The following is a 27,534-nucleotide window of genomic DNA, read 5'->3' on the forward strand; positions in this document are numbered from 1 at the left end:
TGAATACAATAATGCGGCACACGGACCTCGTGCTATACTGCTTCCTAAATCTGGGCGGTCGCTTCAACAGTTGTTGCTTATCCTATAATCGGCAAAACTTGCATGCAACAGTAAAATATGGATATAGGTCAACATAGATTTTACACCCACACACCATATGTCGTGAGAGAGAGTGGTAAACTCACCAGTGATAGAACATCCGGGAGGTCGTCAGCGGGATGATCACAGCCGAAGATATTAGCATACTATAAATAAATAAAATATGTGTGTGAGGGGGGTACCGGCGATGCAGTATGATGTGCATTACCCCTCCTCTAGTAATAATATCATCGGCACAAACATAATCATATGATATTGTCTGTTCTCAAAGTGTGCAGTATAAACCCTGTATTTGGGAGAGCTGACCATTGTTACTGTGGTTATGGATCGATGGTGCTGAGCCATGATGGTAAATTTAGTATACCGACTCGACGAAATGACCATCACGGCAAACATCTGGTTTCGCTTCTTTATTTCCCCTTTATAACATATTTATGGAAAATAAGATCAAAATGTTCTTCAACTATGTCAACACCTACGCCAAAATTTCAAGAACCCGGAGTGTCTTTGCAGCGACGAGTACATTATGATAATCGCGCCGTGTGAAGCTACTATAAATGTAATCCGCATTTTTTTACACTTACGTAAATATAATTATATGAAAAAGCGCGCACATCAACATAGCACATGTGCGGAGCATTCTTAATGATGTACTCGCACAGATCCATGTCTTTTACACCAACAAACTTGTTTTTTTGTATCACTTCAATCAAGAAATTCTGCTTAAGGTCTGAGCACTACTGAGAATCCTTCTTTTTCCCAATTGAGACCTCCCAAATGCTATACATACTAATTCTGATACTTAAAATAGTAGCAACGTATGAGTGTAGTCACTGTTATAGTGGAGGAGGAAGTGGCACAATCCTCTTTTATTACTGTAATATGTCATGATGGAGCTGAGAGGGAAAGACAATTGAATTACTGAGCTTATGAGCGGTATGAAATCCTGCGATTCCAGTTGCATAAGAGACAAGACACGAGTAATAGAGCAAACCACCGGCTCATATTATGAAATATATACCACATAATAAGAGACCGTATCAGTAGTATATAATAGCTATTACAATTACCCGACATTATCTATTTAGTATATAGTAACTATCAATCTATAAGATTCAATGTATTATCAACTGGTACATATCTGGTATCGATATGGTTGTAATTTTTCAATGATCAGGACTTTTTCTAAAGAATTGACTGGCATACGTGTACGTACATAATGTTTGGCCTAGGGTGACGCATAAGGGAATAGCTGTTGCAGGCTTTCTTCTATGTTGCCTGACACGTCATTGCCGGCCGCGACCGTTGGTCTCGCTGGGGTTTCAGGCTTTTTCTGTCGTTGAATTCTCTAGTGTTTATCTTGCACGGTATACAGGCCACAAAAAATATAACAGCATTGCAAGCTGTTAATGTGAGGACTAATGAAAATTGATGTTGCAGTAGCACACGGTTATCTTTCCGCCGTGCTGACGAGTCGTGCACAAGTTCCGTCTGTAACCTTTTTCATCATCACTAAAACACGCCGCATGATTGAAGCCTGAAGTCACATTAGATTTTAAAATACGCCGATATACTACGAGAGAGCGCGAGATTTGTGTAGGTTGTACGTGACACACATGTTGACTGATATACTTATGGGGTTTATCGTATATTATTGTGTCGCCCAAAAGGACAGGCTTCTAGACACTACCCAGGAACAAAAACGATCGCACGGAGATTGTCAAAAAAATCATGGGTACTTGAAAGCTATATTGATCATCGATCATCGGATCTATGTAGAGCCCATCATACTTCATAATTCTTCAACACAGTATGTACAATCAACCAACGTCCCATCTTTCCTCCACTTAAATATGCTGCATAATGCGGTGGTGGCAAATAACCAAGTATACCATTTGATAATTAGAAGCAAGATCCAAGCGCTTGTCTGCGTATGTGCGTGCGTGCGTGCGCATTGCATATTTCTCTCTCTTCTCACTCTACAGATGCGTGGTGTCTTTCCGTCAACAACATTCTTCTATTCCAAACTGGCGGTCGCTAATTTGACTTCTATTACATGTGCGCTAGGCGTCACCGCTGTCACCGCCACCGCTTTTACCGGAAAAAAAAGGTAAGTTTCTATTCTGGATGCATCAATGCTCACAGGTTGCACAGCATTATTAGTGCATTTTCCCTCGTATATGCTCATGTACCAGATCCCCACGCCAAACCTTGATCCTCTACATCCGCTCATCACCATTGTATTAATGCACAATTATCATTGCAGTAACTTTGTTGTTGATTGGTATGCGGAGCGAAAAAGAAGACTGGATTACACAATTCTACTAACTCTCTTTCCACCATTTTAGGCTATGAGCAAAGTATGTGTATTTTTAAGGAGGACGTGTGTAATGTTTCAAAAGTAAGCCTATCACAGACATCCAACTTCTTAAACCTTATATTAAAAGCGTCTTATGAGTAAGAGTTCATAGAGAGAGGTGCCTCCCTTTGTTTGACGCTTATTGGTGTCAATTCCAAATATTAAAGAGAGCGTATAAACATGATCATTAAATTCATTTTAATAAGTAAATAAGATGCTACTATAAAAACACACTCTCTCAAACTTTCTGCATCTATTTTTGTCATGACTGGGTGAAGCGGCGGGGCGAAGTTACACATGAATAAATCTATTAGAGATGGATGTTTTGCTGATGATGAAGATGATGGAGCGCCGTTGCAGCACTAGCAATAGTCAAGATTATCATTTCGGGTGGCTGTGCTGCTTTACTATTATCGTAACCTTGATGCATTCATGTGCCATTCTCTTTCGGTGGACGTTAATCGATTCGTGACTATAACATTTCGAACAATGATCAATGGGTTTAGGGACGACGCCCACGGTTACGGCGTCAATGTTTGTTACAAATTACAAGTTGTTGAATCTTTTGATCTCCCCTCATCGCCAACGACAATATTCTATCATCTGCTATCTCCCTCTCTCTTTCTCCGCGCCGGCAAGCCAGACAAAAGAGCATGTGTATATAAAAAGAAGCATATATACTAATACTGCCTAGTCCTTTATGATCTTTTGCGGAGAACACTGATATTTACACCACATTGTCTGGAGTGATACTACATGATACACAAAAAGACAACCAAAGAAAGAACTCGTGCACTCCACATATGTCGATCACGGGTGTCCCCTGGAAAAAAAGAGTTGTGACACAAAAAAGAAAGTTGGGGGGATTGAGTGCCCAAATTTGCAACCCGATCACCAATGCAGCATCGTTACTTGTTGTGAGTGTACATCCTTATAGCTTCCTTTGCGGTATTAGTGCTGCGTACTTGTAAATAGCGCAAGCTTTGAATCGAACTAGTAATTGTGATAACATGGTGTATAAATTTCTCTCAAGAAACACACTACACAGTTTTCCAAAATGAAATGGTATCAATGATGAACTCTTGTTTACGGCAAATGTAAAGAACAGCGTTTGATGATGATAGGGTGTGATTGGCAAACACTTGCGGATTCTGCTTAGCCTGTCGTCAACCTTTCGTGCGAAATGGATGATAGGTAAGATGATGTATGCATGTATGCTGGATCGATCGATCCACAGTAATGTGGATGTACCCATGACATTATCCTCGTCATATGTTGGATTGCCTCGACATCGGCTACTACTTGTTCTGCCGTCATATTAACTAATAATTAGTAGTACTTTAATAGTTTGCCAAGATTGCTAAATTCTCTCGTCATTGTCATTATGCTTTCATAGAATAGTGTGCTCATGGGGATTAACTTTTAATCCAGTGACCAGGTGGAAGGACGTACTATGAGTACTGCGCTTTACAGTTGATGCTGATAAGCTATTCTAATGGAGCGAGGTCCAGTGCTCGTATATATGTACAGCTTGAATTTAGCCTACTTCCTATGTCTTAAATTTCCCTTTACTCAAAAGAGACCTGTTAGCGCCATTGATCTTTTCGCGTTCATCCTTTGTTTTCATGTGGTGTCATCGTGTTATCCCGGTTATCTGGATCATTGTAACATGACACTAGTACCAGCGTCTATGATGTAACGTCGTAAGACACCTTTCTCAAAGTGCTCTAAGAGCCTTGTTAAAGGTTTCCCTATGTAATTGACGGAACACTCTGTATCATGCAGGAAGAAAAGCAGTAGTAATCTGAGGAGATAGTGATGATCTGCTAATTACTGTAAGCTGTTTCTCTTTGAACTGTTATGCGAGAAAGGAGAAAGCATCTGTTATAGGAAAGCGTTGTTTATTGATTACTGCGGTGCACTGTTTACTGTTTGTTTGCATTGCTCAGTATATATACTTTTCTAGATCCTCGTGTCATCAAGCTAAGTAGACGTCAAAAAACGGGTAAAAAGCTACGCGTCTTGCTTTTCTTTTCTATCAGCGGACCATTCTCTCTCAGACCCCCAAAATAAGTGTATACCTTGATATCACACGGTGCAATGTATGCAGTGATCGTGGTAAAGTGTGCATACTCATCATGAGGAAGCTAGGAACAAGGACGGGGTGACCTTTGTTCCGTTGGTAGATGCGTTGTTGTTGTTATTGCATGCACGCACGCCTGCAGTCCCGTCCAACTCGGCTGCTCAACATTCTTTTCTAAATAGCTTAGACTCCCAACCTCCCCTTTTTTTTGATATACAAACAAACAAGAATTGAGTTCCTCGGGAGAGACCTCTTCTTTGTTACCAACGAAAAAGAAGGCGGTGTGATAGCAGTGGTAGTAGCAGCAGCTCCGCAACCAAATTTTTCATTGGCACCTTGGCACGATCTCTTTTTGTCCTTTAACTTCAAAGCATGTGCTATAAGCGACTAACTAGCCAGCTATGAAGGGCTTAAAGGAACGAATAGCATAAAGAGGATTTTGTCCCTTTTTATTCGAAAATAGAAGGGCTCATGCACCAACAGATTTCCCTCTCTGTTTGGTGCTGAGACTGGCGGTTGCACAAGGATCCGAGCCCAAGCGCCGAAAACAAAAAAAGGCCCGCGGATGGTGTGTGTGTTGTGTGTGTACCGCCTGACAATCTGGGTCTGGGCCTTTACTGGCACTACCCCCCCCCCTCCTTCCCGGCGATTTGTAGATATGCGCACATGGATGTGGATGGGTGTTCCCCCTTTCCTTGCGATACAATGTACGCACGGCCAATCCTTTTTCACGCTGTGGAAAAAGCCGAGTAGCCATTCATGGTCTAGCGGTATGGTTGATTTGTCAAGACACTTTTTCTCTCATCCTCTGCACTCGGCCGACTTGCATAGAAGGAAATGCACATCTCTACTCCTACATAGCCGACTGGTTCGCTGATGGAAAAAGAAGCCATTTCATATCGCGTATTTGCATACAGTGGAACGGGCAACGGATTCTTCCGAGACCTTTTTGTGGAAGGCCTCTTTACTCACGCACACAAACGCACAAATACGCTATATAAACAATTCATTTTAAGAATTTGTCAGCCAGTAGCATTTTCCCGCAAGACTCTTTGCCTCTGTCCTCGGGTGGTCTTACATTTTTGCATTTCGATCATGCAATGACCCACAGAAGAATACTTGAGCCCCATGAGAAACTTGATCAAATCATGGGGGGGGCTAGCAAGTATTGAAGGAAAGGCCTGGGAATCAATGGCATGCGCAGTGTCATAGGGACAACAACAACAACAGCGACCTTTATTCTGCCTTCATGGATTGCCATGGAGATCCAGAACAGGGGGAGCAGCGCGACTGATTGATTAAAAAAAATTTTATTATGAAAAGTGATGGGTCCAGAAGGGACACGATGCGGGCCATGTAAGGCGTGTGTGTGCCGTCAGCTCTTCCCCTCTTCCCCCCCCCAACAGCAACAACAGCAGCAGTTCCTGGGGGGGGGCCTGCTTCCATGGATACTTGCTCGACCCCCCCTCCCCCCCCAAAATGGAATGAGGCCCATTGGGGAGGACGCATGGGAAACGTATAAAAAGAGCACGGCTGCTCCACGTCCGTTCCCGTTTCCCTTTTCATTTCTTTCCTCCATTCTATCCTATTCCGTTTTTCTCTTTGTTGAATCGAAGCCTCCGCCGCTTCTTCCCCCTCTTATTACACGTTGTAACAAACGCTACCTATTCACGTTGGATTATTTTGGCTACAATGGCCGGAGAGCCTCGACGGGCTCCTCCTTATTCCACCCGCACCACCATCGACGACACTCTACCTCGGATGAATCGCCCTCAGCACCGTCGCCAAGAAAGCAATACCACCATAGACGTCGTCCATCGCAAAACATCAACAGCAATAATAGCAACAGTCGAGCACGCTACTCGTACGTATTACCACCATCACCACTCTCAACCACCACAACCTTCGAAGAGGCAGCAGCCGCTGCAGCAAACAGCCTGATGATGATGCCGCCTCCCCTCTTGTCGCCTTCCTCGGCAGCATCGTCGCCGCTCAGTCCTCCCTTGGCAACGCCCCCCGTTCCCTTGGATAGCATTGCCACCAGCACCAGCAGTACCACTACTGCTGACACCACCACCACTACCACAACAGCAGCAAAGAGCGTTGATTCGTGCGATATGATATTACCATTGCGTCGTACAAGATTACCACCACCGATGCCGCGCACTCATCATCAGCCTGCTATTACTGGCCGAGTCAAGGTGCTTTTGGTCGACGACAATAACGTCAACCTGCAAGTCCTGTCCAGAGTGTTGCGCATGCACATGTCCGATACGATCCATCACATCGAACTTGTCAAGAGCGGACTCAAAGCGCTCGAGGTGCTGCATGACCATGCGTTCGACCTTGTTTTGCTTGATATTGACATGCCAGTGCTCAGCGGTGTAGATACCGCAAGACATATCCGGAGCTCGACAGAGTACGACATCCTCTTACAAAATCGAACCATCCCCATTGTGGCGGTAACTACCAATGATACCGCCGATTGGAAGCGTGCATTTGCCAAAGTAGGCATGGTAAGTTCCTGGTGCGATGTTATGATGCTTGCTGAATTGGGTCTTGGCTTACACTAACCTCCGCTTGTGTATCACTAGAATGGCTGTGTCAGTAAGCCTATTGCCGTAAACGCACTCAAAAGGACAATCCATCAAGTTCTCAACGATGGTTGCAGCCCAGAATCCTTGGCTGCTTCATGAGAAGAGTAACGTATTTCTTTTTCCTCTTATGCATTCACCCTTCATACGCCCTCTTAAAGAAACCTCCATCCATCTCTCTATATCCGTCACACACAACACAAAAACCCATCTTCTTCTTTGTTCTCTCGCTTCATTGTAAATAGTATCTGCATGTATTCTTTTGTCTTTCCCCCCCCCCATGATCATCATCTAAATATTTATACTGTAATAAGTGCTTATTCCACGAAAGTTTGTCATTTTTATATCTCTCTATCCTCTTATTATAAAAAAGTCTAGTTTAGTATGCCTACCAAAGTTTGTATCAATGGAAAACGAAAGGTGTTCGTCAGAATAGCAAGTAAGCAGTGATAAGCTCTGTGATGGTCCAGGCAACAGAAAACAGACCTTTCTCATAGGACATGGCTTGTGTACAACTCAGATATAAAACACCACTTTATTTATTTAAAACATCGGCAATTATTACGCGCTTATGGTATGATCGTAGTCGATAGTCGGAACGACGGAGCTCATGAACTTTAAGAAAATGACAAGGTATCTACGTGGGTTTTCTGTAAGTCCATCGTTTCCCTCCAAAAAGATCATCTTCATGTGTTCTTTTCTATAAAAATACGCTTATATCTATGCGCGATGACGCCCTCTCCTCCCGTTGTGCTTGTATGACTTACTGATCTACGCGTATGCCAGTTTCTTGGCCCTTTTCGGCTAACCCTGCCGAGACACCGTCTCCCATACGCTCAATGATCTTTTGCATCACTTCGGCGTGCTTGCAAGGATGGATCGATGCAAGGTTCATATTCAAATGTGGATGTGTGTCAATCGTCACTGTCTTTTTAACATAGTCTTGCGCGACATCTTCAAACACACGACTGGATGGCAAGGGACGACGTTGCTTTTTTGAATAATACGTGTAAGATTAAAGTATGAATTCACGTGAAACGGCAACAACAACAACAACACTGACAACAACAGGCTTTTTGTACCTCATCGTAGCCAAACAACCACATTCTTGGAGTCTGGTAATACTTGTCATATGTGATGAATACGTCATAGGTGCGCACTTGAAGAATCTTGTCACTTAATAAAAACAAAAAGGAGGATGTGTGAGTCTAGCAGGCGCTTTACACACATACACACACAACAACGAAAACAACAAAAAATGGGACTCACTTATCACCCGGTTTAGCATCGTCTTGTGGTCCTTGCGCAATAGCCTATGCAAAATCATGCACCGTCAGTCACGGGTATGATGTGGGAGGGTGCAAACCGATTCAAAGTAGTGTGATCTCTTCCTTTCTTCACTTTTTCTCTCATCGTCTCTATTAATCTTGATCCTTTAATCTCTCACACACAAACTCACCGGGTCATCCTCCTCAACGACTAGATCATCTTCAATATCCGGAATGTCGTCCATATCCGGAATCTCATCCAATGGCACTTGTTTCTCTCTATCCAGATTCAGCGCTTCCATATTCTGCTTTAACTTTTCTTCTTCCTCTTCATCGTCCATGATTGTTTGAGCAATTTCGTCCATCGTCTTGGTCACTTATTGATTTTTCCACATAGAATGATAAGTTAGTTGGGGGGGTTTGTGCATGAATCAATAGCCATAAATCACTGACTAACCTCGTGAGCTATGCGTGTACATCCACCCGTCTTCGTCCTTTTCGTCATCTCCTTCTGCATCTACTTGACGAGTGTCTCCTTCATCGCCGGTAAGCTCCATTTGTTTCGCACGACGAAGACATGGCACTATATATTCAATCGGCATGAAAATGTGTTGTCACTCACTATTAGTATATGTATAGGCCCCTTTTATCCCTCTGACTTAGCTGCTATGAGACCTCCCACATAGTTCAATACAAGAGAAAGAAAACAGAGACTTTACCGTTACGTGTTACAAGAAACTGCTTATCCTTTGGCAAATAGTCTCTGTTTTTCTCGGGTAAACCAGATTCCCTACACCATTATTATATCAAAGTCAGAATTATGCATGTGCGTTCCACATTTTGCTTTTTCCAACATTCCTTCAAATATACGTTACCAAGACCAGGTTGGGCACTTGTAGACAAGAAATTCACCTGCGGCAACGAACTATATAGAAAGCAATCAATTGAGGTTATATTCGAGTGATTCTCTTTTCTTTGCATTGAAGGGATTAGTTACCTCTTCAGGAGTCAGACAACCTGTTTCTTTAAATTTGGAATTCTTTAAAACAGGGATAAGGCTTTCTCGCACAGAGTGAAATGTGGAATAAAGATTGCTGTATACGTCTCGAACTGACATGGTTTGTTTGCGTTCGTCTGTATGTGAAGAGATCTATTACGTATAAGTAGAGTGTTTAGGAGTGGGAGAGAGTGCCTTTTTCTCTGTTGCTGGAAATCAATTTGCCATCAGTGCGGGTCATGTGCTACTACATCACACACGCACACACACATTCTCTCTCCCCCAGACTTTTGCCACACACAACAGCAATGCATGATGATAAATTACTTGTAGCCATATCAAGACAGGTCAAGCCGCAACAGAAGCTGGCGATGAGAATGACAGCAAACAAGATCAATTCAATAAACAGTACGGAAAATATCAAGCAATGAAGCACTTGATTGGTGTACTTTCTTGTTTGCAATCCAGTCTCGACGAGATATAAACAAAACCTCGTGTTCCTGTTTCCTTGTCTCTTCTCATTATCTGCGCAGTATCATTTCCCGCAACACCCTCCGAAAACCCTCTGGGGTGCCTGCGGACAGTAGAGCGGATCGATACCATTCGGATCCCAACCGGTCAAATGGATTAAGTAATCAGCTTGGTTGGCTGGTAATCTGTCTCATTCGTCTGGTTACTCTTTCCATGCAAAAGCCCAAAAAACTCCGCCGAGAGTCTCTTATATAATATGGGCTACAAACGCGCTAACCCGCGCTGCTTCTTTTCTTTCGTTTTTTTACCCGCTTTTTCTTTTTTATTCATTTATACGTCATGGTCTCCATGGTCCAAACTGTTGCTACTCAACCTTTTGAAGGTCAAAAGCCCGGTACATCTGGCTTGAGAAAAAGGGTCAAGATCTTTCAGCAGCCCAACTACACCGAGAACTTTGTTCAGTCCATTCTGAATGCCATTCCCGCAAAGGGCGCCACTCTCGTGGTCGGTGGTGATGGCCGTTACTACCTCGATGAAACACTTCAAGTCATTGTAAAATTGAGTGCTGGTGCTGGTGTAAGTATCAATTGTTTGATATCAGCAATTAATATTTTCATCTTTTTCCGCTGCGTTTAACTAAAGTACCTAAATGAATAATGTAGGTATCCAAACTTGTTGTCGGTCAAAACGGTATCTTGTCGACGCCCGCTGTGTCGAACCTTATCCGCAAGATCGGTGCCACCGGAGGTATTCTTCTCACGGCCTCGCATAATCCTGGAGGACCTGACAATGACTTTGGTATCAAGTACAACATCTCAAATGGTGGCCCTGCACCGGAAAACGTCACCAATGAGATATACGAAATCTCAAAGACTATCTCGGAACTCAAGATGGTTGATGCTCCCAAGGTACGACTCATTATGGTGGATGCAGCTCGGGAAACCGGGAGAGAAGGCAGGGGAAGAAGAACTCATGGGAATTATTTCTTTTTTTGTACACGGAACGTGTTATAGATCGATTTCTCGGTGTTGGGGAAGCAAACTGTTGGGGACCTTGAGATCGAAGTGATCGATAGCGTCAATGACTATGTCGAGCTTATGAAGGATATCTTTGATTTCGATGCGATCAAGTCCTTTTTCGCAAACAATCCTGATTTCAAGATGCTTTTTGATGGCATGAACGGAGGTAAAGCATACATTGTGGTTTGGAGGAGAAGTAGGAAAAAGGAAGGATGTGTGTATACCATGCTAACTGTTGTGACATAGTGACTGGACCCTACGGCCAGCGTCTGTTTGTTAATGAGCTCGGACTACCGGAATCGAGCGTCATGCGATGCACGCCACTCCCGGACTTTGGTGGCGGACACCCGGATCCTAACTTGACTTATGCGCATGACCTTGTTGAACGCGTCAACAAGGAAGGCTACGACTTTGGCGCCGCTTCCGACGGTGACGGTGACCGTAACATGGTTATTGGCAAAGACGCATTTGTCACTCCAAGCGACAGTGTTGCCATCATTGCTCACTACGCCCGTGACGCTATCCCCTATTTCCGAAAGACCGGTGTGAAGGGCCTGGCTCGTAGCATGCCTACCTCGCAAGCTTTGGATCTTGTAGCCAAGAAGCAAGGATTGGAGTACTTTGAAGTGCCTACGGGTTGGAAGTTCTTTGGTAACTTGATGGACGCTGGTCGTTGCTCTGTTTGTGGTGAAGAGTCGTTTGGTACCGGCTCAGATCATATCCGTGAAAAGGATGGCTTATGGGCTATCATTGGTAAACTGATTCATCATTGTTTTGTATCTATTTGACATGGGGGCGTTAGTTGGGCTAATCGTTCCTTGAACCTATAAATAGCATGGCTGAACATCCTGGCTTACGTCAACGGTACGAAACCAGGCTCTGGTGTTAAAGATGTCCTTCAACTTCACTACCAGACCTACGGACGTAACTTCTTCTCCAGGTGAATAACATGGAAAGAGGATGTGGGGAATAAGAGGAGAATACTCACTGTGGAAATGATCCTTGTTAGATACGATTATGAAGAGGTTGATGGAAAGGGTGCAGATGAGATGGTGGAACGCCTGCGTAGCATGATCGAAAGCAAGGAGCTCATTGGCAAGCAGCTCGGAGCTTTCACTGTGGCTGAAGCTGACGATTTCACCTACAACGATCCAATTGATGGCAGCATTTCAAAGAAGCAAGGCATTCGTGTCATCTTTGAAGATGGCTCGCGTATCGTGATCCGTCTCTCTGGCACAGGCTCTTCTGGTGCTACTGTACGACTCTATGTCGAAAAATACTCGAGCGATGCCTCTGAATATACCGCAGACACCCAAAAGGCGCTCAAGTCACTCATTGACGTTGCCTTGAACCTTTCCGAGCTTACCAAGTACACGGGTCGCTCTGAACCCACTGTCATTACTTAGATATTACATATAGCATAATCACCACCACCACACATATTACCGATTCCTAACATCTTTTTTATCGTCCTTCCTATCTAACACACTCGCATGCATGCACAATTGTCTACTATATTTTTTTCAAATATAAACGTGGATTTTCAAACCTTATTTTGAATATTCTCAAGTAGTTATCATATTTATTATACGCCAAGTCCACCCCGGAATACTTCACAGTGTAAGCCATTTTCCCAGATTTTGACATTCTGTAAACCCCACTGGCCTTCCTCGTTCATGTGGATTTCTTCCTTTGACATCATGCGACCCACGTCCACATCTCGATTGTCTGCGTCGCTGTTCGGATGTACGACGGTGTGGTGTTGCTGATGGCATGACAACGTGTCTCGTGTGTAGGTGACAGGAATATCCAATGTCCATGCAGCTGTCAACACCAGCTCCATATCTATCCATGTCTTTGCGCCTGCTTCGCGGTATCCACGGGTCATTTGCCATGTATCTCGGTGTGCCAATGTGAAATCGCTGGCCTCGTGTGCAATGACCAAAAAGTTAGTGGTGTCGATGACTTGTGGTGCTGGGAAGGCGAACGCGTGTGGTTCGTATGCATCAAATGAGCATGACTCTAAGAGACCGTCGTCGGTTGTAAAGCTTGGAACATCGACAATGGTACCTGGTAATTCGTCGTATCTAAGGGTGGTCATAGATTATACACAGTGAGCATCATGCATGAAGCCCTCTTTTTTCCCCATGCACCAAAAGAGAAAAGAGATACTTACGAAACATGGCTGTCCTGATATTGCGTATAAAACATCTTTTTCCGGAATGATCGGGATACAACGGCATTATGCATGTTGGGAGACCAGATGTCATCTTAATAAGAGAAACACCGTCATGTAAACAACACTCGTTTCTTCGTATGATCTTTTATGTGAAGTATGTATACCTTGGTTGGTGCACACAATAAATTCGCCACGGGCAAAACGTATACCGACGTTTTTGCCCTCATATTCCAGGGCCTCAGGTCCTTCTTTTCCCCGAAGCGTCTCGTGAATCTTGCGAGGTACGGTAATAATGCGATATGTCAGGTACTTGGAACGACGATATCTGCATGATCCGAATGCAATATTGGATTAGTAACTTGACATTGGGTCTCATATAATTCGATATGACTTACCTATAGGTATCACGAATACCACGTCGACCAGCCGGCGGGTTCCATTCAATGATCAGCAACTCAATCAAAGTCTTTGTTTTCTCTGCCAGCGCATAGGTGCTATCAATAGCATTCTGTAATCGATGAAACTGATTGCCGGCATAATCATCGTTTCTTGCGACCATGACAACTGTCATGTAATATTCAGGTACCACACCTGGGTCAAGACAAGCTTCCCAGATCTGTTTAGGCTCAAGTTTGGCCAGGTTGGGTGGTTGTTCACACCTTGCACAATCGTACGTCCCTGCTGACAAGAGATGCGATTCGTTGTGTCCGAAACGAAAGCCGTCGGTTGTGGTCGACAATAGGTTTGGAGATTGGGATGAGTACAGGAAACATACAGAGATGGTGACTGTTAGAAGGATCAACAAGGAGAGTGATCGTTTCGAAAAGGTCGAAATGTAGTCCGAGAACGCGTCGAGTCTGCTAGTGATGCCGCTTGCTAAGGTAAACCGCGCTGCCATTATTGTTATTATATTAAAGGTGATATGTGTTGCTTGTGTGTGTGTGTAAAGGAGTACTGCGTGTATAGTATTGTTTCAAATGGAGGGGATGGTCCAAAGGTGTTGGGAAAGTACGAGAGAGAGAGAGAGCGGTGGTGTATATTAAAAGAGTGCGAAATGTGTTTGAGTGAGCAATGGAGGAATGAAGCGGGAGGCGAGGCTTTGTGAGTGGAACCTTTCAACGACGCAACAAAGAAAGAAGAAGGCAATATGGAGCAGTAAAGATATAGCTTATAATGTGTGTGTCCTTTTTTTTTAAAGTCTCGAACCCAACGAATTTACACAAATGTCCAAATACGGCTTGGACCGTTTCCTACTTTAGGGAACGTTGGATTTCATTTGAAAGGCCCGCCCTTTTTTATTTTTTTTTGCGCAAAAGAGGTTTGGTTCTGCTATTGTTGCGATAAACCAGGAATGATCCCTGCAGTAAGTGTCGCGTCCACTGTTTTTCATTGCTGTCTTGAGCTCAGGCAGATGCTTCTCTTGGACTGCTTGACTTTCTAGTCCACCTAGTATTTCAACAATGGTCTCGTATCTCTACATCTTGACGATGGCACACGTTCTCTTGGCTTCTTGGCTGTCTTTTGTGCCCCATGGCGTCTTGGCATGTTCAAGCTTGAACAGCAAACCTCACTATACCCACTGATATTGGTATTTATAGCTCGACCCTCGATCAATTATAGCTCTCTTCAAAAAGAAGGTAACGTACTTGTTTAGCGTGAAGGACTACTTTCTATTTGATGAATATTGGGTTGATAGCTGTAAAAGTAAAGTACATAATTCGCCCCAGTAACTCTAGCAGTAGAAGCGGGTGTTTTATGCTAAGTTAGCCCTAGGGGTTTCCATAGGGTGAAGATTCCCTTGATATTAAACACACGCATTATTGTTTGGATAATTTGCCTAATCTGAACGTTTTGTGTTCCTGTTTCTGCAAATTTAAACTTTTAAGGTAAAAAATCAACTTCTTGGGTGTGTTTTCTATCAGACTTGTCTCGAAAGTACTTTAAAAACAAGCAAAGTTCATTTCGCTATACTTTCATTGTTTCTCATCTATCCTAAATGCAAAATCATAGGCTGAGGTATGATAGAGAAGAACGAACGGTCCTCGATATGCACACGCCCTCTCATTTAATTGTAACCCAGCAAGAGTTAATATGAAGCATAGCCTAACATGGCTAGTCTTAACATTACAAGGATTAATCGGATGCTTGTATATATCATTGAGATAGCCTTCATCATCATCATCACCATCATCTTTCGGGTTATTTGATACAGGTCCCTTTGGCAATGAATCCCCATGATGGTTGAAGTCTATCATTACGCAACGTCGCAGCTGAAGACATCCCTAGAAGTGTTAAACCAATTGGAGTCCTTCTCTTTTGTAATGATGTAGTGGTGAGATGTAGAATAATTACTTCCGCCTCGAACGATCGTCACTAAGCATTCTATAATGTCCTGTCGATCTTCTTCTCACTGAAATAAATGTTCTCGACCGGCCATGTTAACGTATGTTATATTTGTTGAATTGTTCATAGCTAATGGTAGCGAATAGCAACTGGCATATTGATCGTACTACTAGCTTGGTTTCTGCTAACCAGACTTAAAAACGACACGATTTGTTGATCCGCTCTTTTCTTCTATTAGTATGATAGTGGTACTGAGCGACAAATAAAGGAAAAAAAAAATCTCCATCAGAATAGCACATAGTTGAGTGGAGCTAGCTTTTTTCTGCATTCGCTGATTATGTTACAAAGATGTTCGTTGGTTCCCAATTCTAAAGAACTGTTTCACCTTGAACGACGATGAGATTACAGGACCGATGAAATCAAATAGTTACTTTCTTTATTTGGCTGATTTCCGAGAAGAGAGAAGACTGTACATACAAAATACCTAAATACTGCTTATACTTACTCTTATGGAACAAAAAGTAAGGGACCCCGCATCATCATCATCATCATCATCATCATCATCAGGCTACAGTACAGTGGTAGCGGACAAAGTTCGTGACGGCGAGTATATGGAATATATGTAAAGTTACCTAAAAACCTCCCTACGACACTCACGCGCTGAGTTAATATGCACTTGATATTCATTATGTGTCCTTTAGCTCGCTTCATCAGAAAAGGCAGTTTTGTAAGTAATTAGCAGCCATCTAAAGAGACACATAAATGATCTACCCTACTGCTACATACGTTGTGTGGGTCGCTGATACTTGGATCCTAACACGCAAGTGTGTTTTTGATAAGCAATGATGTACGCACATGCTATGCAACATAAAAAAATGTCTATCTGTGTGTTGTTGAATGATGGTGTCAGACAGAAGGGGGTAAAAAAAGAGAAATATAATGCTGGTAATAGGAGAAAGCTCAGACCGTTAAAGCAATCATCCACATAATGTGCGGACACGCATTTCTATAGGGTCGTTACTGCTACATATGCATGCAAATCAGCTGTCGTCCATGTAAATTAAATAATAGTCATTTACCCTTCTGTGTAATCAGTGTGTATCATTATCATCATCGTCCTTGATCCCCATATACAGAATGACAAACAATATTGACTCCCTTACTGCTTCAAACACCTCCCCCTTTCTTCTTGAGAAGTGTTTTGACAGAAAACGAAAAAAGGTATAAATACTGCTTTCACCTTTCATCACGAACATCATCTTCCCATTTGTACTCTCTTACAAACATCTTCTCACTGTCAGGCTACAGTCCCCTCCCAATACAAACAATCTAAACCCCCCACACATTCATTTTCTTTTGCGTTGATCGCTGTATCATACATTTTCTTTTCTGAGCCGGAACTCTTCTTTGCATAGTAAATCTCCCCCCGACACATACACATTCGTTCTTTTTTTGTACTTGAAACAACTATGAAGCTGTGCTTACCCATTGTATTGATGCTTTCTTTGGCATCCATTGTCACCACGGCTGCGCCTGTGACACAAGAAAAACGCGGATTAAAGAGCTGCTACAAGCACGCCACATTGACTCAGTAAGCTGTTTTCATATTAAATTTCTATTTTTGTTAATTATTGAATCACCACTTCTCTAACTCCTATTTTTTCGACTAGATATTGGATTCCCAAGGAGGGTGACAAGGATGAAGACAATGATGGTCACTCGGTATCTCTTACGGGCCCAAAGACTAAAACGCTCAAGACCTCGAGCGGAAAGAAAATTGCCAAAGTATCCAAGACGACTTATGAGGTAAGAAACCTACTAATTATACCTAGCAATAGAAATGAATATGTACGAAACACGAACTGACGTGTGGATGTTCGTATAGAAATTCCAAATGGAAGGCACCGGCTTGTTAAAGAACGGTGAGATGGTCAACTTGGATGACAGCAAGGACGACTTTATGGAAGTGAACCGTAAAAAGGATCCTTTCGGTATTGGTAAGTTAAAGTCAACCAACACAATAAACCAGGCAGATATATAAAAGCAATGGAATTGAATGTATCTAACTCTGTTAATCTTAGGCGAAGACGACGATGTAGCTCTGGAACCCTGGGTTAGTGTCGCTTCTAACGACTTGGATCGTGGAACAACGCTTTATATCAAGGATTTGGACGGTGTTAAGCTGCCTGATGGCAAGACTCACAATGGCTGTGTACGCGTTGACGACGAAGGCTGGAGCTTTGATGACTGTCAACTGGACTTTTTCGTTCTTAGCTATCAAGACTACAAGAAGTTGGACGACAAGATTGGCGAAAAAGTGTCCGTTGAAAAGAAAAAGTGTAAAGTCCAAGACTACGTGACAAAAAAAACCAAGAAATGGGCTGTTTTGTAGTATAGCCGCATCCAGACTACTACACAACTACAGCGGTTGTTAGAGTGTATTTACATGCCAAAAATAAAATAAAAATTTGTCCTTTATGCGAGTCATATCATGCACGTTATACTAGTTTTTGGAAAGCTGTGCTTGTTACAGCATGGCAAATGGTTACCGGTGGATACATTTTAACCAGTCTCGTAGTAACCAGTCGTCGCTATTAGCAACGGGATGATGTGGATGTCCCCAAAGGATAATAAAGGTACTACTCTTCGTTTGTTTTTTTTTTTTTTGAGTCAAAACGGATTCAATTGGGAGGAGCACGACACTTGGCTCTTCTGCGAATATGGAAGCAGTGGCCACATCATGTCACTCACTGTTAAAAAGCAAGGAGATTAAACTTTGCAATACAGCAGAAAAGTAGGAACGTTTATAAAAGAGGCAAGAAATGCTGCCGTAACCGATTTTTGCCTTTTCTGTCCAATGTCACGGTTTTCGCGGGCGGGAGCACTGGTAGCAGGTGCATTTTCTCTCACTGGGCTGGCAGGCTATTGTTATGTAACTTCTTCTACTCCCTTATCTGGTGCAATGTCTTCAACCTATAATGGCAACAAACCCGGCGACCATCACCATGGCAATGGTTTCCGTAAGAGAATTGCTCTACCATAAAGATCCTATAACGTTTTCGAAATTGACACAAGAGTTTCTTTGAATTGTGGAAATTTTAGGAAACCCATGGCCCTCCGCTACTAATAACGGTCTTCGAGAGATGTTTAAAATGTTGAGTGAGGTTGGTCTTCGAAAGACTGAGCAATCAATCACCCCGAACGCAAAACCACCCACTGTCGACGCAATGAATTGGAAGCTTATCCGGGAAGCGACTTCACAGGCCGGTGAGAAGGCCATTGTTGTCACTTGGCTCGGACAGTAAGTTTTACTCTCAACGTTTTAAAAAGGATTGGTTGAAGGTTCTTTGCTAACAATAAAATTTTGAAAGTGCGTGCGCATTGGTGCAGATAAACGGCGTCAATGTTTTGCTGGATCCCGTTTTCTCGGATAGGTAAAGTGTTACTTTTGGACCCAGGAACCCAAGATAAAAAAGGTATCTTACAAGAGATATCTTTCATTTTCGACTCACACTAGATGCTCACCTTTTTCGTTCGTGGGACCTAAGCGCTATACCGAACCACCCTGTCAATTGAAGGATTTACCAAAGATAGATGCAGTCGTCATATCACATAATCAGTAAGTTGAAACTCTTAAAAAGGGGTTGAACGCGGGCCGTTAGTAATTCCGATCTCTGCAGTTATGATCACCTGGATCTAAACTCCATCAAAGAGTTGGCGGAACAACATCCGGAAGCACATTTCTATGTACCTCTTGGAAACAAGGCTTGGTTCAATATAGAGAAATCCAACGAGCGTGTGACAGAATTGGACTGGTGGCAGGATAGAACGCTCACTTTGGGTAATGGCAAGGCTGTCAAGCTCACTTGTACGCCCTGCCAGCACTTCTCGGGCCGTGGTATTCTGGATAGAAACAAGACGCTCTGGGCTTCGTGGTGTCTCGAAGGAGTGCGTGAGGGCCAATCTTCAGGTGGCAAGGTGTTCTTTGGAGGGTAAGTGCATATTCTGAAAGAGGAATGAAAAAATAGAGATGACTTATTTGAGTTCTTTGCAGTGATACGGGATATCGGGCTGTCCCACAAGGAACGAAGCCTGATGCACAATACGATGAAGATCACCTCGATACTTTGCCACATTGTCCTGCATTCAAAGGTATAAACGTATACGTGGGGTGAGCTCATATCTATATGCGCGTTTCTGATACGTTCACTTCCTCTTATAATGCCTTAAAGAAATCGGAAGCAGGATTGGACCTTTTGATCTTTCTCTAATTCCAATCGGTGCATACTCGCCTCGATGGTTCATGTCTACTATCCACTGCTCACCTGAAGATGCTGTTCGGGTTCACGAGGATGTCAAGAGTAAAAAATCTGTAAGAAACAAAGCGTAATAGTGGATGAACGGTGCTTGATATGCATATCTAAATTATACTTTTTTGTGTTATTAGATCGGTATCCATTGGGGTACTTTTGTGCTGACAGACGAGCCTATCGATGAGCCACCAGAGCGTCTCAAGAAGGCCCTTCAGAAGCGTGGTCATGATGGAGAAGTCTTTGGCGTTCTTAAACTTGGAGAAACGATGGTTATCGAAACCTCATCTTCATCAACTACTAGTAATCTATAAATATATTATGTACCTGAAATACCTTTACGTTAATTTAGTAGGAATCCTTCTCTGTTACTCTTCTTCCGTATAATGTAGATTATAATTGTATTTCTAATGTATAGTTTTGCATACATACTCATGCACGCTAACATATGACTATACCAAACTACAAATCAATCTGACGTCAATTTGATTTATCTATTCTTACTTGGAATCTAGCCAGATCCGGTATAGGTAGGTTTAGAGAGAGAATTTATTGGTCTGTACGCCACGGTTCGTGAAGACAACTGCAGCACTTGGCTAGTAACGCTAAAATAGACTGCGAGGCAAAAACGAAAAGTGCAGACGGGAGAAAAGCGGCAAAGGCGCACAACGATAAGTGTCGTCATACTTGAAGGTTTGCAAACAAGTTTATTTTAAAATCGGGCGCGTTTCCGCTGTTTCCGCTGAGATCTGTCGTTCTCCGCTGCATAAAGCAGCTCTTTCATTCCAAAAAAGCCGGAAAAATGAATCCAACTGCCAGCGATCTCCCACAAGGTTCAATGCTCGAAGAGGACTCTCCTGAGCCCTCGCTTCTCAGAGTACACCGTCTAACACCAAGGTACTGGACACGCTTTTTGACATGACAACTTTCGTAATTCCGCACTGGGGCCAAGACTTGCTTCTCTTTCCTTCCTGACAATGAGGGAGCAACGCTTGTACTGAACAACAGGATCACATTCATATCAAATAGTGAAGACTACAAGACAAAGTCATGGAAAAATGGGCTAGGATATACAAGCGAGATTAGCATCTACCCACCAAAGAAGGATTTCAAAACTGAGGCTTTCTTTTGGCGTTTGAGTAAGCATCGGATCGATGCAAACTGCAACTTTTCAGTATTTCCAGGATATGAGTGGTGAGTGGAAACGTTGAGAACGCGCTAGAGCTGTGAAAAAGAAGAGTTTTGATAACCGTCTTTCTGTAGCACAACTATTGTTCTACCGAGTGGCCACGAAAATGTTACACTATTGCTTAACCATAAGGGGGAAGAAATGTCGACCAAGGTGAAGCCGTTGTTCCCTTATTCTTGGAACGGATCATGGTAAAAAAGCTAGTTACTCGTTGCATGTGTGCTCAAATAAGACGGAAGTAAAACTGATGGATTCAAATTCCAGGGTGACGAGTTGTCGCGTGTCAAATCCGCCCATCACAAACCTGCAGTTCATGGTCAAGAAGAATTTGGGCACCGCACAGTTTTATGTCGAGAAAATTGGCCAGCCCATCTCAAACGAGAGCGGAGAAACTGGAAAAAAACTGTTACTGGGATCATTTGCCTTGGTCTACGTCGTGGATGGATTTGTACGGATCACTTTGGACGAAAACCATATGCATGGTCATTCTGTGCTTCTTTCGCCTGATGAGACGCTGTATATCGAGCGTGACGAAGAAGCAAGTCCTACGAGCATATTTATTCAAGCAGCTGATGCAACAGGTGCAGTAGGTGGTCATGATTTAGGTCAGTTTAAACTTGATGAGTTATATTTTGCAAGGGAGAAAATGAGATCCAGCAATGTTTTGCTGAGACCATATCATATAGACGCTACTGTTATTACAATGCAAATTTCCGAAGTAAAACAAAGCACTACAGCCATGAGCGTCGAAGATAGTATAGGAAGACTTAGCCACAGTATGCTAGAAGCATCCATTAGTGCTGCACAACAACAACAACAACAAAACAAGAGTACTGGGACTGCACCAAGCCAACGGCGCGAGCCTCGCCGTAAAGGCTCCCTCGTCGTGTACGACGATCAACCGCTTGTTGGAAACGCTCTAGCTTCTACTGCTGGTGGGCCCGATATTAAAACGATAGTTACCTCTGCTGAGCCTATGCCTATTCCAGGATCTACTAGTGGCGCTGCCGATGCAGACGCGTTAGCATCGAGTTTGCAAACAACCGAACTTGCCTCAGTGGATGAAGGGATGCGTCGAGATAGTATTGCAATGATACGCGGAAACCTCGATACATCGCAAGTATACGCGCCGCCTAATTTCGCACTGCTCCCTCAGGATACCGATGTTCCACCACCTGTGGTTCGTGACCGTCTCGTCGTTGAAGATTTCCCTGTCAATACAATAAGCACAGCTTGGATTAAAATGGTCAAACAAGGTTTGAGTGAATGGATCCGGTTGCCTGCTATTGTTTGTAGAGGTGCAGAAGAGGGGTAATTATGTGATTTCTAGCTTTTCAAGTGTGATAGGTCCAGCGCGAAATCCTAATATACTAATTTGCTTTCACAGTCCTGTTGTTGGTATAACAGCAGCTGTCCATGGAAATGAGCTTAATGGCGTACCATGCATACATCGGTAAAAAAATTCTTCTCTTTTACATAGGTGTTTTCTGGTAGTGTTCTTGAAGATAAACATTGCATCTTTCTTCCGTTAGTGTTGTCTCGGAAATCGACGTCAAGAAGCTGCAGGGAACTGTTGTTGCTGTTCCCTGTGTCAATATGGTTGGATATCTTCAGTTCAAACGCGAATTTGCTGACGGTCGAGATTTAAACCGACAGTTCCCAGGAAAAGAGGATGGATTTGCATCGCAAGTCTACTGCTACCATCTTATGAACAAAGTTATCTCCCAGTTCAACTACTTGATCGATTTGCATACTGCGAGCTTTGGACGGATCAACTCGTATTATGTTCGTGCAGATATGGTAAGAATGGAGAAAGATGGCAGAATATGTCATTTTTCTATAGGAAATGGATTGAGAGAAGCAGCAGTGATATATAGCAATCAATATAACTATATTCTGTTTTACATAGAACGACAGTGGATCTGCAATTCTGGCGCGCTTGCAACAGCCCCAAATTGTTCTTCATAATTCTGGACAAGATGGTAAAGTTTTTCTATCATTATACATCTGTTTGAGGCTGTTTTGTAAACGGGCTGCATGTGTGTATAGCAGCTAAATTGGCTTAATATAGGAACGCTGAGATCTGCTGCTGCTGCAAGAGGCATCAAAGCAATCACGGTAGAAATTGGCAATCCGCAACTGTTCCAAAACCAATACGTGCAGGTACAGGAAATCATCAATTTGAAGTATACACAACGAATGAATAAGGTTCTATCATTGATGCGCTTCCTATATATTCACTCAAATGTATAGTGGTCATACATGGGCGTGATGCGCATCTTGGATAATCTTGGAATGTTTACCCTGAATTTGGGACCGGATCAAGTCATGCTTGGACCTCCAAACACGGTTTTGTGTTCCAAAGGTTTCTGGGTAAGTGGTGAGAATGGGAAATTAAAATTTATTTACGCTTTGATATATGTGGATAAGCTAGAACATCCGGCATTATATTTGATACCATAGATCTACACAAGAACGGGTGGCGTATTAGAAGTATATCCTGGTGTAAATACAATTATCCGCAAGGGCGACGTGATTGCTAGGATCAAAAATATTTTCGGCAACGTCGTGGATGAGTATAGGTCTCCATGTGGTGGAATTGTAAGTATACTAGAGCTCTATGTTATTTTCTTGGTACATACATGCTTTTTTTGTTCAATATACTAATCACTTTTATAAATTTTAAACGAATACAGGTAATCGGACGCAGCTCGAACCCTGTGGCAATGTCTGGCGATCGAATTCTTCATCTGGGAGTCATCAAAAGAAGGGGTGAAACTCTACCTAAAGAAGCAAAGGAGAACTACTAAGCTTAGTAGAAACGGATTTAGTTGTAAATAAAGTATTGAGAGAAGCACCTTCTCGAACAATCGCATGCGTACAGTGACGTTGAGCAGACATTGAGGTGGAAGAAGGGTGATACCTATTTTGTAATGATTCTAACAGTATGGTGCACCAAGTTTCTAGCTACGGCTTTTAGCTATCTCATTGCTATGTGCATGATCGTTTCACAAGCAATATGACTAGTCATGCAGCAAGTGTCATCAGATTTCCGAGTGAGTCACCCGGGAAAATGCGGATTATTTCATTCATTTGGATCCACGTATCTCCGGGAGCTGTGGGCAGCTATACTAGTATGGCAAGTATCGTACGTAGCAAAGTATTTAATGCCCAACGTTTTTTCATGGCGGTGTGTATTTCCCCTCTTAATTCTGTCTTTTTACAACAAGCAGTAACGTATGGCTCCTTCACCACAAATTGTCCTTTACGATCTCAAACTTGTTGATGCCCCGGGTTTGATATGGTCCCCTAACACTTGCAAGACACGCTACGCGTTAAACTATAAGGTACGTGCACACTTTCTAAGCATAAAAGAGCTGAGGTCTTTTATACGCATTATTCCCATAGATGTCCTTAACAATTTACGTGCATATATAGGGTATTCCGTACAAAACGGTGTGGCTCACATACCCAGAAGTACACTCTGAAATCCCTAAATTAACGTACAGTAATATATGCTTGTTGTAACGGCGCTTTTGGTGAAAATGAATCTCTGATGAGATGTCATATAATTTTTTGTAGCAAAAAAGACGGTCGCCCGACTGTGCCTGTGATCGTTGATCTGCTCCACGATAGCACGGTAGTTCAAGACTCTTGGGAAATTGTGTACGTTATATTTGCATCCTTTCAATGAAGTACCACATATTTCGTATTCAAGTTCTTTCTTTCCTTACACAATGTCGTTGTTTATAATGCTAATCAATTGAGAGTCGCTATTAACTGACTTACTCTAAAAAAGGAAGTATCTCGAAGAAGTATATCCGGACACCCCAAAACTCTTCAACACCAACAGTATCGGCGCCCATTTGTTTTTCCAAGACTACTGCACGCAAAAATTATTATTTGCAGTAGTGTTTAGACTCGTATTGTCAAATATGATAGATCTCGCTGGAGAACACAAAGAGTGGTTCATAAAAACTCGAGAAGCATTCCTCGGAATGTCTATCAAAGAGTTTATAGGAGATGATCCAACTGTACATGCAAAGGCGCTCACGCAAAATTTGGAGCCTATCGGGAAAATTCTTAAGACATATCCTTATATAAGTGGACAACAAAGTACGTCTTTTTTACCTATTTCTTTTTCCAGAATGCTATGTAAGCATACAGTACCATTGTGATAGATGCATACATCAGTATCCATACATATTTGAAAGAACAGCATGTCATATAATTCCACAAACCCGTTATTTGTTTATTATCACACAATAGTTGGATGGTCCGATATTGTCTTCACATCAAGCCTTCGTATGCTTGTTGCCTTCCGGCCTGATTCGTTTGGTGCTTTAGTGCTCGACGATAAAAAAGCAGGAAAGCAGTTTCAAGAATGGTGGAATCGGATGGACAAATATATGCAACTTGAGCCTCCATGTTATTCAGTATGAACAGCAGAGTCAATGCAAACTGGCTGATGTAGCAACTAAATATATAATTTTTTTTGTTGGCAATCAAAAGGATCACAGATAAAATTATGTTTTCTAATTTCAACGCTTTCAACGTTTCAATGTACTAGTATTATCCATTTAAAGGTTCGCTATCTTAAAGAGGTACCGTAGTATCAGACATATCAGCCAGTTCTAAACGCGATCGGTACGTATATATTATGTGTTGACGGCCCTTCATCAGTGCTACATACTGAACTTAATGCCTTGGCGGAGGCATTATGATGAATCTACCTAAAGCAATTTTTGCTTATTAAGCACCTCAATGCTGGATAGATTATGCTTGAACAATCATGTTTGCACTATGTATTCATACACTTAAAAAGCAATATTCGCCAGAAAACAAGCTCTGAGCAGATTATAGATAAAATACAGATGGATTGGCAACTAGAAAAAACCAATCACATAGTTTTCTCGAGCACGCTATATTGCGCATTAATATTTAGCGCGGTGCCTTTTAAAAGTGTGGGAACCTGGTAACACCTGTATTCATATAAAGCCTTGAACTTTTTGAATAATCAACAATATAACCAAAATGGCTCACATCATTCTCTACGACGTGGAATTGACAACTCCAAATGAGATTTGGTCGCCTAATACTTGCAAAACCCGTTATGCTTTGAACTACAAGGTACGAGGTCTTTTTGTTGGTACAGCTTTTGTTCCTTTTTTTTACAGATCGTTATCGTGCGGACAAAGTGTGTGCTGTCATATATAAATTATTTAACCGTTTTTTGTTGCCTCTTCTTTACTTTCAATCTGACGAATTGCAGGGCATTCCATACAAGACTGTATGGTTGAAGTTCCCTGAAATCGGAGAAGAGATTCCAAAGATAACGTAGGTAGAAACAGAAAGTATTTTATGTAACGTGCATATATGATGTTTCTTTGCTGACCGATGTACTGTATGATGGATCGATTTTTCTTTGAAGTAAGAGCAAGGAGCGCCCCACCGTACCTGTTATTGTCGATGTGCTCCATGGAAACAAAGTCGTCCAGGAATCTTGGGAGATCGCGTAAGTATTAAATGGGTTTTTGTGGTATTTTTTGTTGCAAATGCTTACTAATGTGATTTGGTGTTCTTTCAAAAACAGCAAGTATCTTGAGGAAGCGTATCCAGACACACCTAGCCTTTTCCATGGCAACATTGGCGCCCATTTCTTCATGCATGAATACTGCACCCGACGTCTTTTGCCGAAGATTTTCAAGCTGAATGTCTTGACTGTGATGAAGAAGGCAGGAGAGCATGGTGCCTGGTTCAGACAAACACGCGAGAAAATCTTCAAGATGCCTCTGGAGAAGTTCGTGGGTGATGAGAGCCAGCATGCAAAGGCCATCACCGAGAATTTGGATGCCCTCGGTAGAGTGCTGAAGACTTATCCTTACCTGACCGGTCAACAAGGTAACATAGCAGTAGAAGGAACATCCAATAAAAATAAAGTACAGGATTGGGCTATAGGCTAACGTATACATTCACTATATAGTTGGCTGGGCCGACATTTGTCTCGCGTCGTATATCACGTTCCTCCGCGTGATGCGCCCTGATCAATATGATGCTCTCGTTTTGAACGACTCCAAGGCTGGCAAGCAGTTTGCTGAATGGCTCAAGCGAATGGATAAATACATGCAGCTCGCTCCTCCTGCGCCCTCGGCTCGCATCTAATAATGTGCATACATGGCGGCGATACTTTTTAAATACCTCTAAATTGTTATTGATAATTAATATTCATTTGTATACTTGCTAAAAAGAATCGTTCTTGCCCTGCATATAACGGATCAGAAGGACGGACGCTGACATTTTTGTCTTTAGCATTGTACATATCAAAGAGACGGCGATCTGTATTATTTCGATGAAATATACAGGTACCCTCCTCCCGCTATTTTGACAAGTCAGGAATCACGATAAGCGAAACTTTAAAAGCATCACAAGAGGATGTATATATGAGAGAGTGTGAGAGGGACAGGGACTTTAATCATGCAAAGGCATTATAGCAAAATAAGGGCCGTTGTTTAAGGCTTTTGTATGTGCGGTCATGGTATCGCAAGCGATGCATCAAAAACACGCACAACAGCTAACTTGTGTGACCAAATAGCGTATATCCCATTACACAAGAGCAACCACAG

At 42.6% G+C, this 27,534-nt stretch overlaps 10 protein-coding genes across 10 annotated transcripts; 8 read left to right on the plus strand and 2 right to left on the minus strand.

The window, feature by feature from the left end:
* Positions 1 to 4,957: 4,957 nt before the first annotated feature.
* BDB00DRAFT_798944 (uncharacterized protein) lies at positions 4,958 to 5,890 on the plus strand. Its single transcript, XM_053121651.1, has 2 exons — positions 4,958 to 5,534; positions 5,620 to 5,890. The coding sequence occupies exon 1, from the start codon at positions 5,107 to 5,109 to the stop codon at positions 5,416 to 5,418; it is 312 nt and encodes a 103-aa protein (XP_052984918.1). The 5' UTR covers positions 4,958 to 5,106; the 3' UTR covers positions 5,419 to 5,534; positions 5,620 to 5,890.
* Positions 5,891 to 6,805: 915 nt separating this feature from the next.
* BDB00DRAFT_754411 (CheY-like superfamily) lies at positions 6,806 to 7,237 on the plus strand (the record flags this gene model as incomplete). Its single annotated transcript, XM_053118758.1, has 2 exons — positions 6,806 to 7,057; positions 7,136 to 7,237. The coding sequence occupies 2 exons, from the start codon at positions 6,806 to 6,808 to the stop codon at positions 7,235 to 7,237; spliced, it is 354 nt and encodes a 117-aa protein (XP_052984919.1).
* A 684-nt stretch (positions 7,238 to 7,921) lies between these two features.
* BDB00DRAFT_798968 (autophagocytosis associated protein) lies at positions 7,922 to 9,596 on the minus strand. The gene is made up of 7 exons (XM_053121652.1): positions 9,401 to 9,596; positions 9,279 to 9,328; positions 9,123 to 9,193; positions 8,861 to 8,986; positions 8,595 to 8,779; positions 8,405 to 8,448; positions 7,922 to 8,311 (listed from the first exon to the last, which is right to left on the minus strand). The coding sequence occupies exons 1-7, from the start codon at positions 9,518 to 9,520 to the stop codon at positions 8,164 to 8,166; spliced, it is 744 nt and encodes a 247-aa protein (XP_052984920.1). The 5' UTR covers positions 9,521 to 9,596; the 3' UTR covers positions 7,922 to 8,163.
* A 570-nt stretch (positions 9,597 to 10,166) lies between these two features.
* Positions 10,167 to 12,453, plus strand: BDB00DRAFT_798978 (uncharacterized protein). Its single transcript, XM_053121653.1, has 6 exons — positions 10,167 to 10,447; positions 10,534 to 10,779; positions 10,885 to 11,056; positions 11,137 to 11,643; positions 11,725 to 11,830; positions 11,900 to 12,453. The coding sequence occupies exons 1-6, from the start codon at positions 10,211 to 10,213 to the stop codon at positions 12,294 to 12,296; spliced, it is 1,665 nt and encodes a 554-aa protein (XP_052984921.1). The 5' UTR covers positions 10,167 to 10,210; the 3' UTR covers positions 12,297 to 12,453.
* On the minus strand, positions 12,454 to 14,311 carry BDB00DRAFT_798980 (uncharacterized protein). Its single transcript, XM_053121654.1, has 4 exons — positions 13,465 to 14,311; positions 13,234 to 13,394; positions 13,067 to 13,160; positions 12,454 to 12,977 (listed from the first exon to the last, which is right to left on the minus strand). The coding sequence occupies exons 1-4, from the start codon at positions 13,965 to 13,967 to the stop codon at positions 12,476 to 12,478; spliced, it is 1,260 nt and encodes a 419-aa protein (XP_052984922.1). The 5' UTR covers positions 13,968 to 14,311; the 3' UTR covers positions 12,454 to 12,475.
* A 2,597-nt stretch (positions 14,312 to 16,908) lies between these two features.
* Positions 16,909 to 17,804, plus strand: BDB00DRAFT_754716 (uncharacterized protein; the record flags this gene model as incomplete). The annotated part of the gene is made up of 4 exons (XM_053118782.1): positions 16,909 to 17,003; positions 17,083 to 17,218; positions 17,298 to 17,409; positions 17,494 to 17,804. 4 exons carry the CDS (start codon positions 16,909 to 16,911, stop codon positions 17,802 to 17,804), a joined length of 654 nt encoding a protein of 217 aa, XP_052984923.1.
* Positions 17,805 to 18,213: 409 nt separating this feature from the next.
* BDB00DRAFT_798984 (beta-lactamase superfamily domain-containing protein) lies at positions 18,214 to 20,201 on the plus strand. The gene is made up of 7 exons (XM_053121655.1): positions 18,214 to 18,713; positions 18,784 to 18,846; positions 18,930 to 19,031; positions 19,093 to 19,404; positions 19,467 to 19,564; positions 19,645 to 19,784; positions 19,860 to 20,201. The coding sequence occupies exons 1-7, from the start codon at positions 18,556 to 18,558 to the stop codon at positions 20,034 to 20,036; spliced, it is 1,050 nt and encodes a 349-aa protein (XP_052984924.1). The 5' UTR covers positions 18,214 to 18,555; the 3' UTR covers positions 20,037 to 20,201.
* Positions 20,202 to 20,463: 262 nt separating this feature from the next.
* BDB00DRAFT_798987 (uncharacterized protein) lies at positions 20,464 to 24,218 on the plus strand. The gene is made up of 13 exons (XM_053121656.1): positions 20,464 to 20,619; positions 20,752 to 20,916; positions 20,986 to 21,102; positions 21,176 to 21,516; positions 21,598 to 22,222; positions 22,299 to 22,364; positions 22,444 to 22,711; positions 22,821 to 22,893; positions 22,983 to 23,074; positions 23,165 to 23,284; positions 23,375 to 23,512; positions 23,608 to 24,050; positions 24,145 to 24,218. The coding sequence occupies exons 1-12, from the start codon at positions 20,525 to 20,527 to the stop codon at positions 23,719 to 23,721; spliced, it is 2,214 nt and encodes a 737-aa protein (XP_052984925.1). The 5' UTR covers positions 20,464 to 20,524; the 3' UTR covers positions 23,722 to 24,050; positions 24,145 to 24,218.
* Positions 23,789 to 25,649, plus strand: BDB00DRAFT_396162 (glutathione S-transferase). The gene is made up of 6 exons (XM_053117229.1): positions 23,789 to 24,050; positions 24,145 to 24,258; positions 24,350 to 24,414; positions 24,494 to 24,577; positions 24,711 to 25,027; positions 25,181 to 25,649. The coding sequence occupies exons 2-6, from the start codon at positions 24,151 to 24,153 to the stop codon at positions 25,351 to 25,353; spliced, it is 747 nt and encodes a 248-aa protein (XP_052984926.1). The 5' UTR covers positions 23,789 to 24,050; positions 24,145 to 24,150; the 3' UTR covers positions 25,354 to 25,649.
* BDB00DRAFT_396180 (uncharacterized protein) lies at positions 25,462 to 27,321 on the plus strand. The gene is made up of 5 exons (XM_053117230.1): positions 25,462 to 26,041; positions 26,184 to 26,248; positions 26,343 to 26,426; positions 26,505 to 26,812; positions 26,895 to 27,321. The coding sequence occupies exons 1-5, from the start codon at positions 25,946 to 25,948 to the stop codon at positions 27,071 to 27,073; spliced, it is 732 nt and encodes a 243-aa protein (XP_052984927.1). The 5' UTR covers positions 25,462 to 25,945; the 3' UTR covers positions 27,074 to 27,321.
* The last annotated feature ends 213 nt before the right edge of the window (positions 27,322 to 27,534 follow it).

Source organism: Zychaea mexicana, assembly GCF_025766255.1.
Source record: "Zychaea mexicana strain RSA 1403 chromosome Unknown BDB00scaffold_4, whole genome shotgun sequence".
NCBI lineage: Eukaryota > Fungi > Mucoromycota > Mucoromycetes > Mucorales > Lichtheimiaceae > Zychaea > Zychaea mexicana.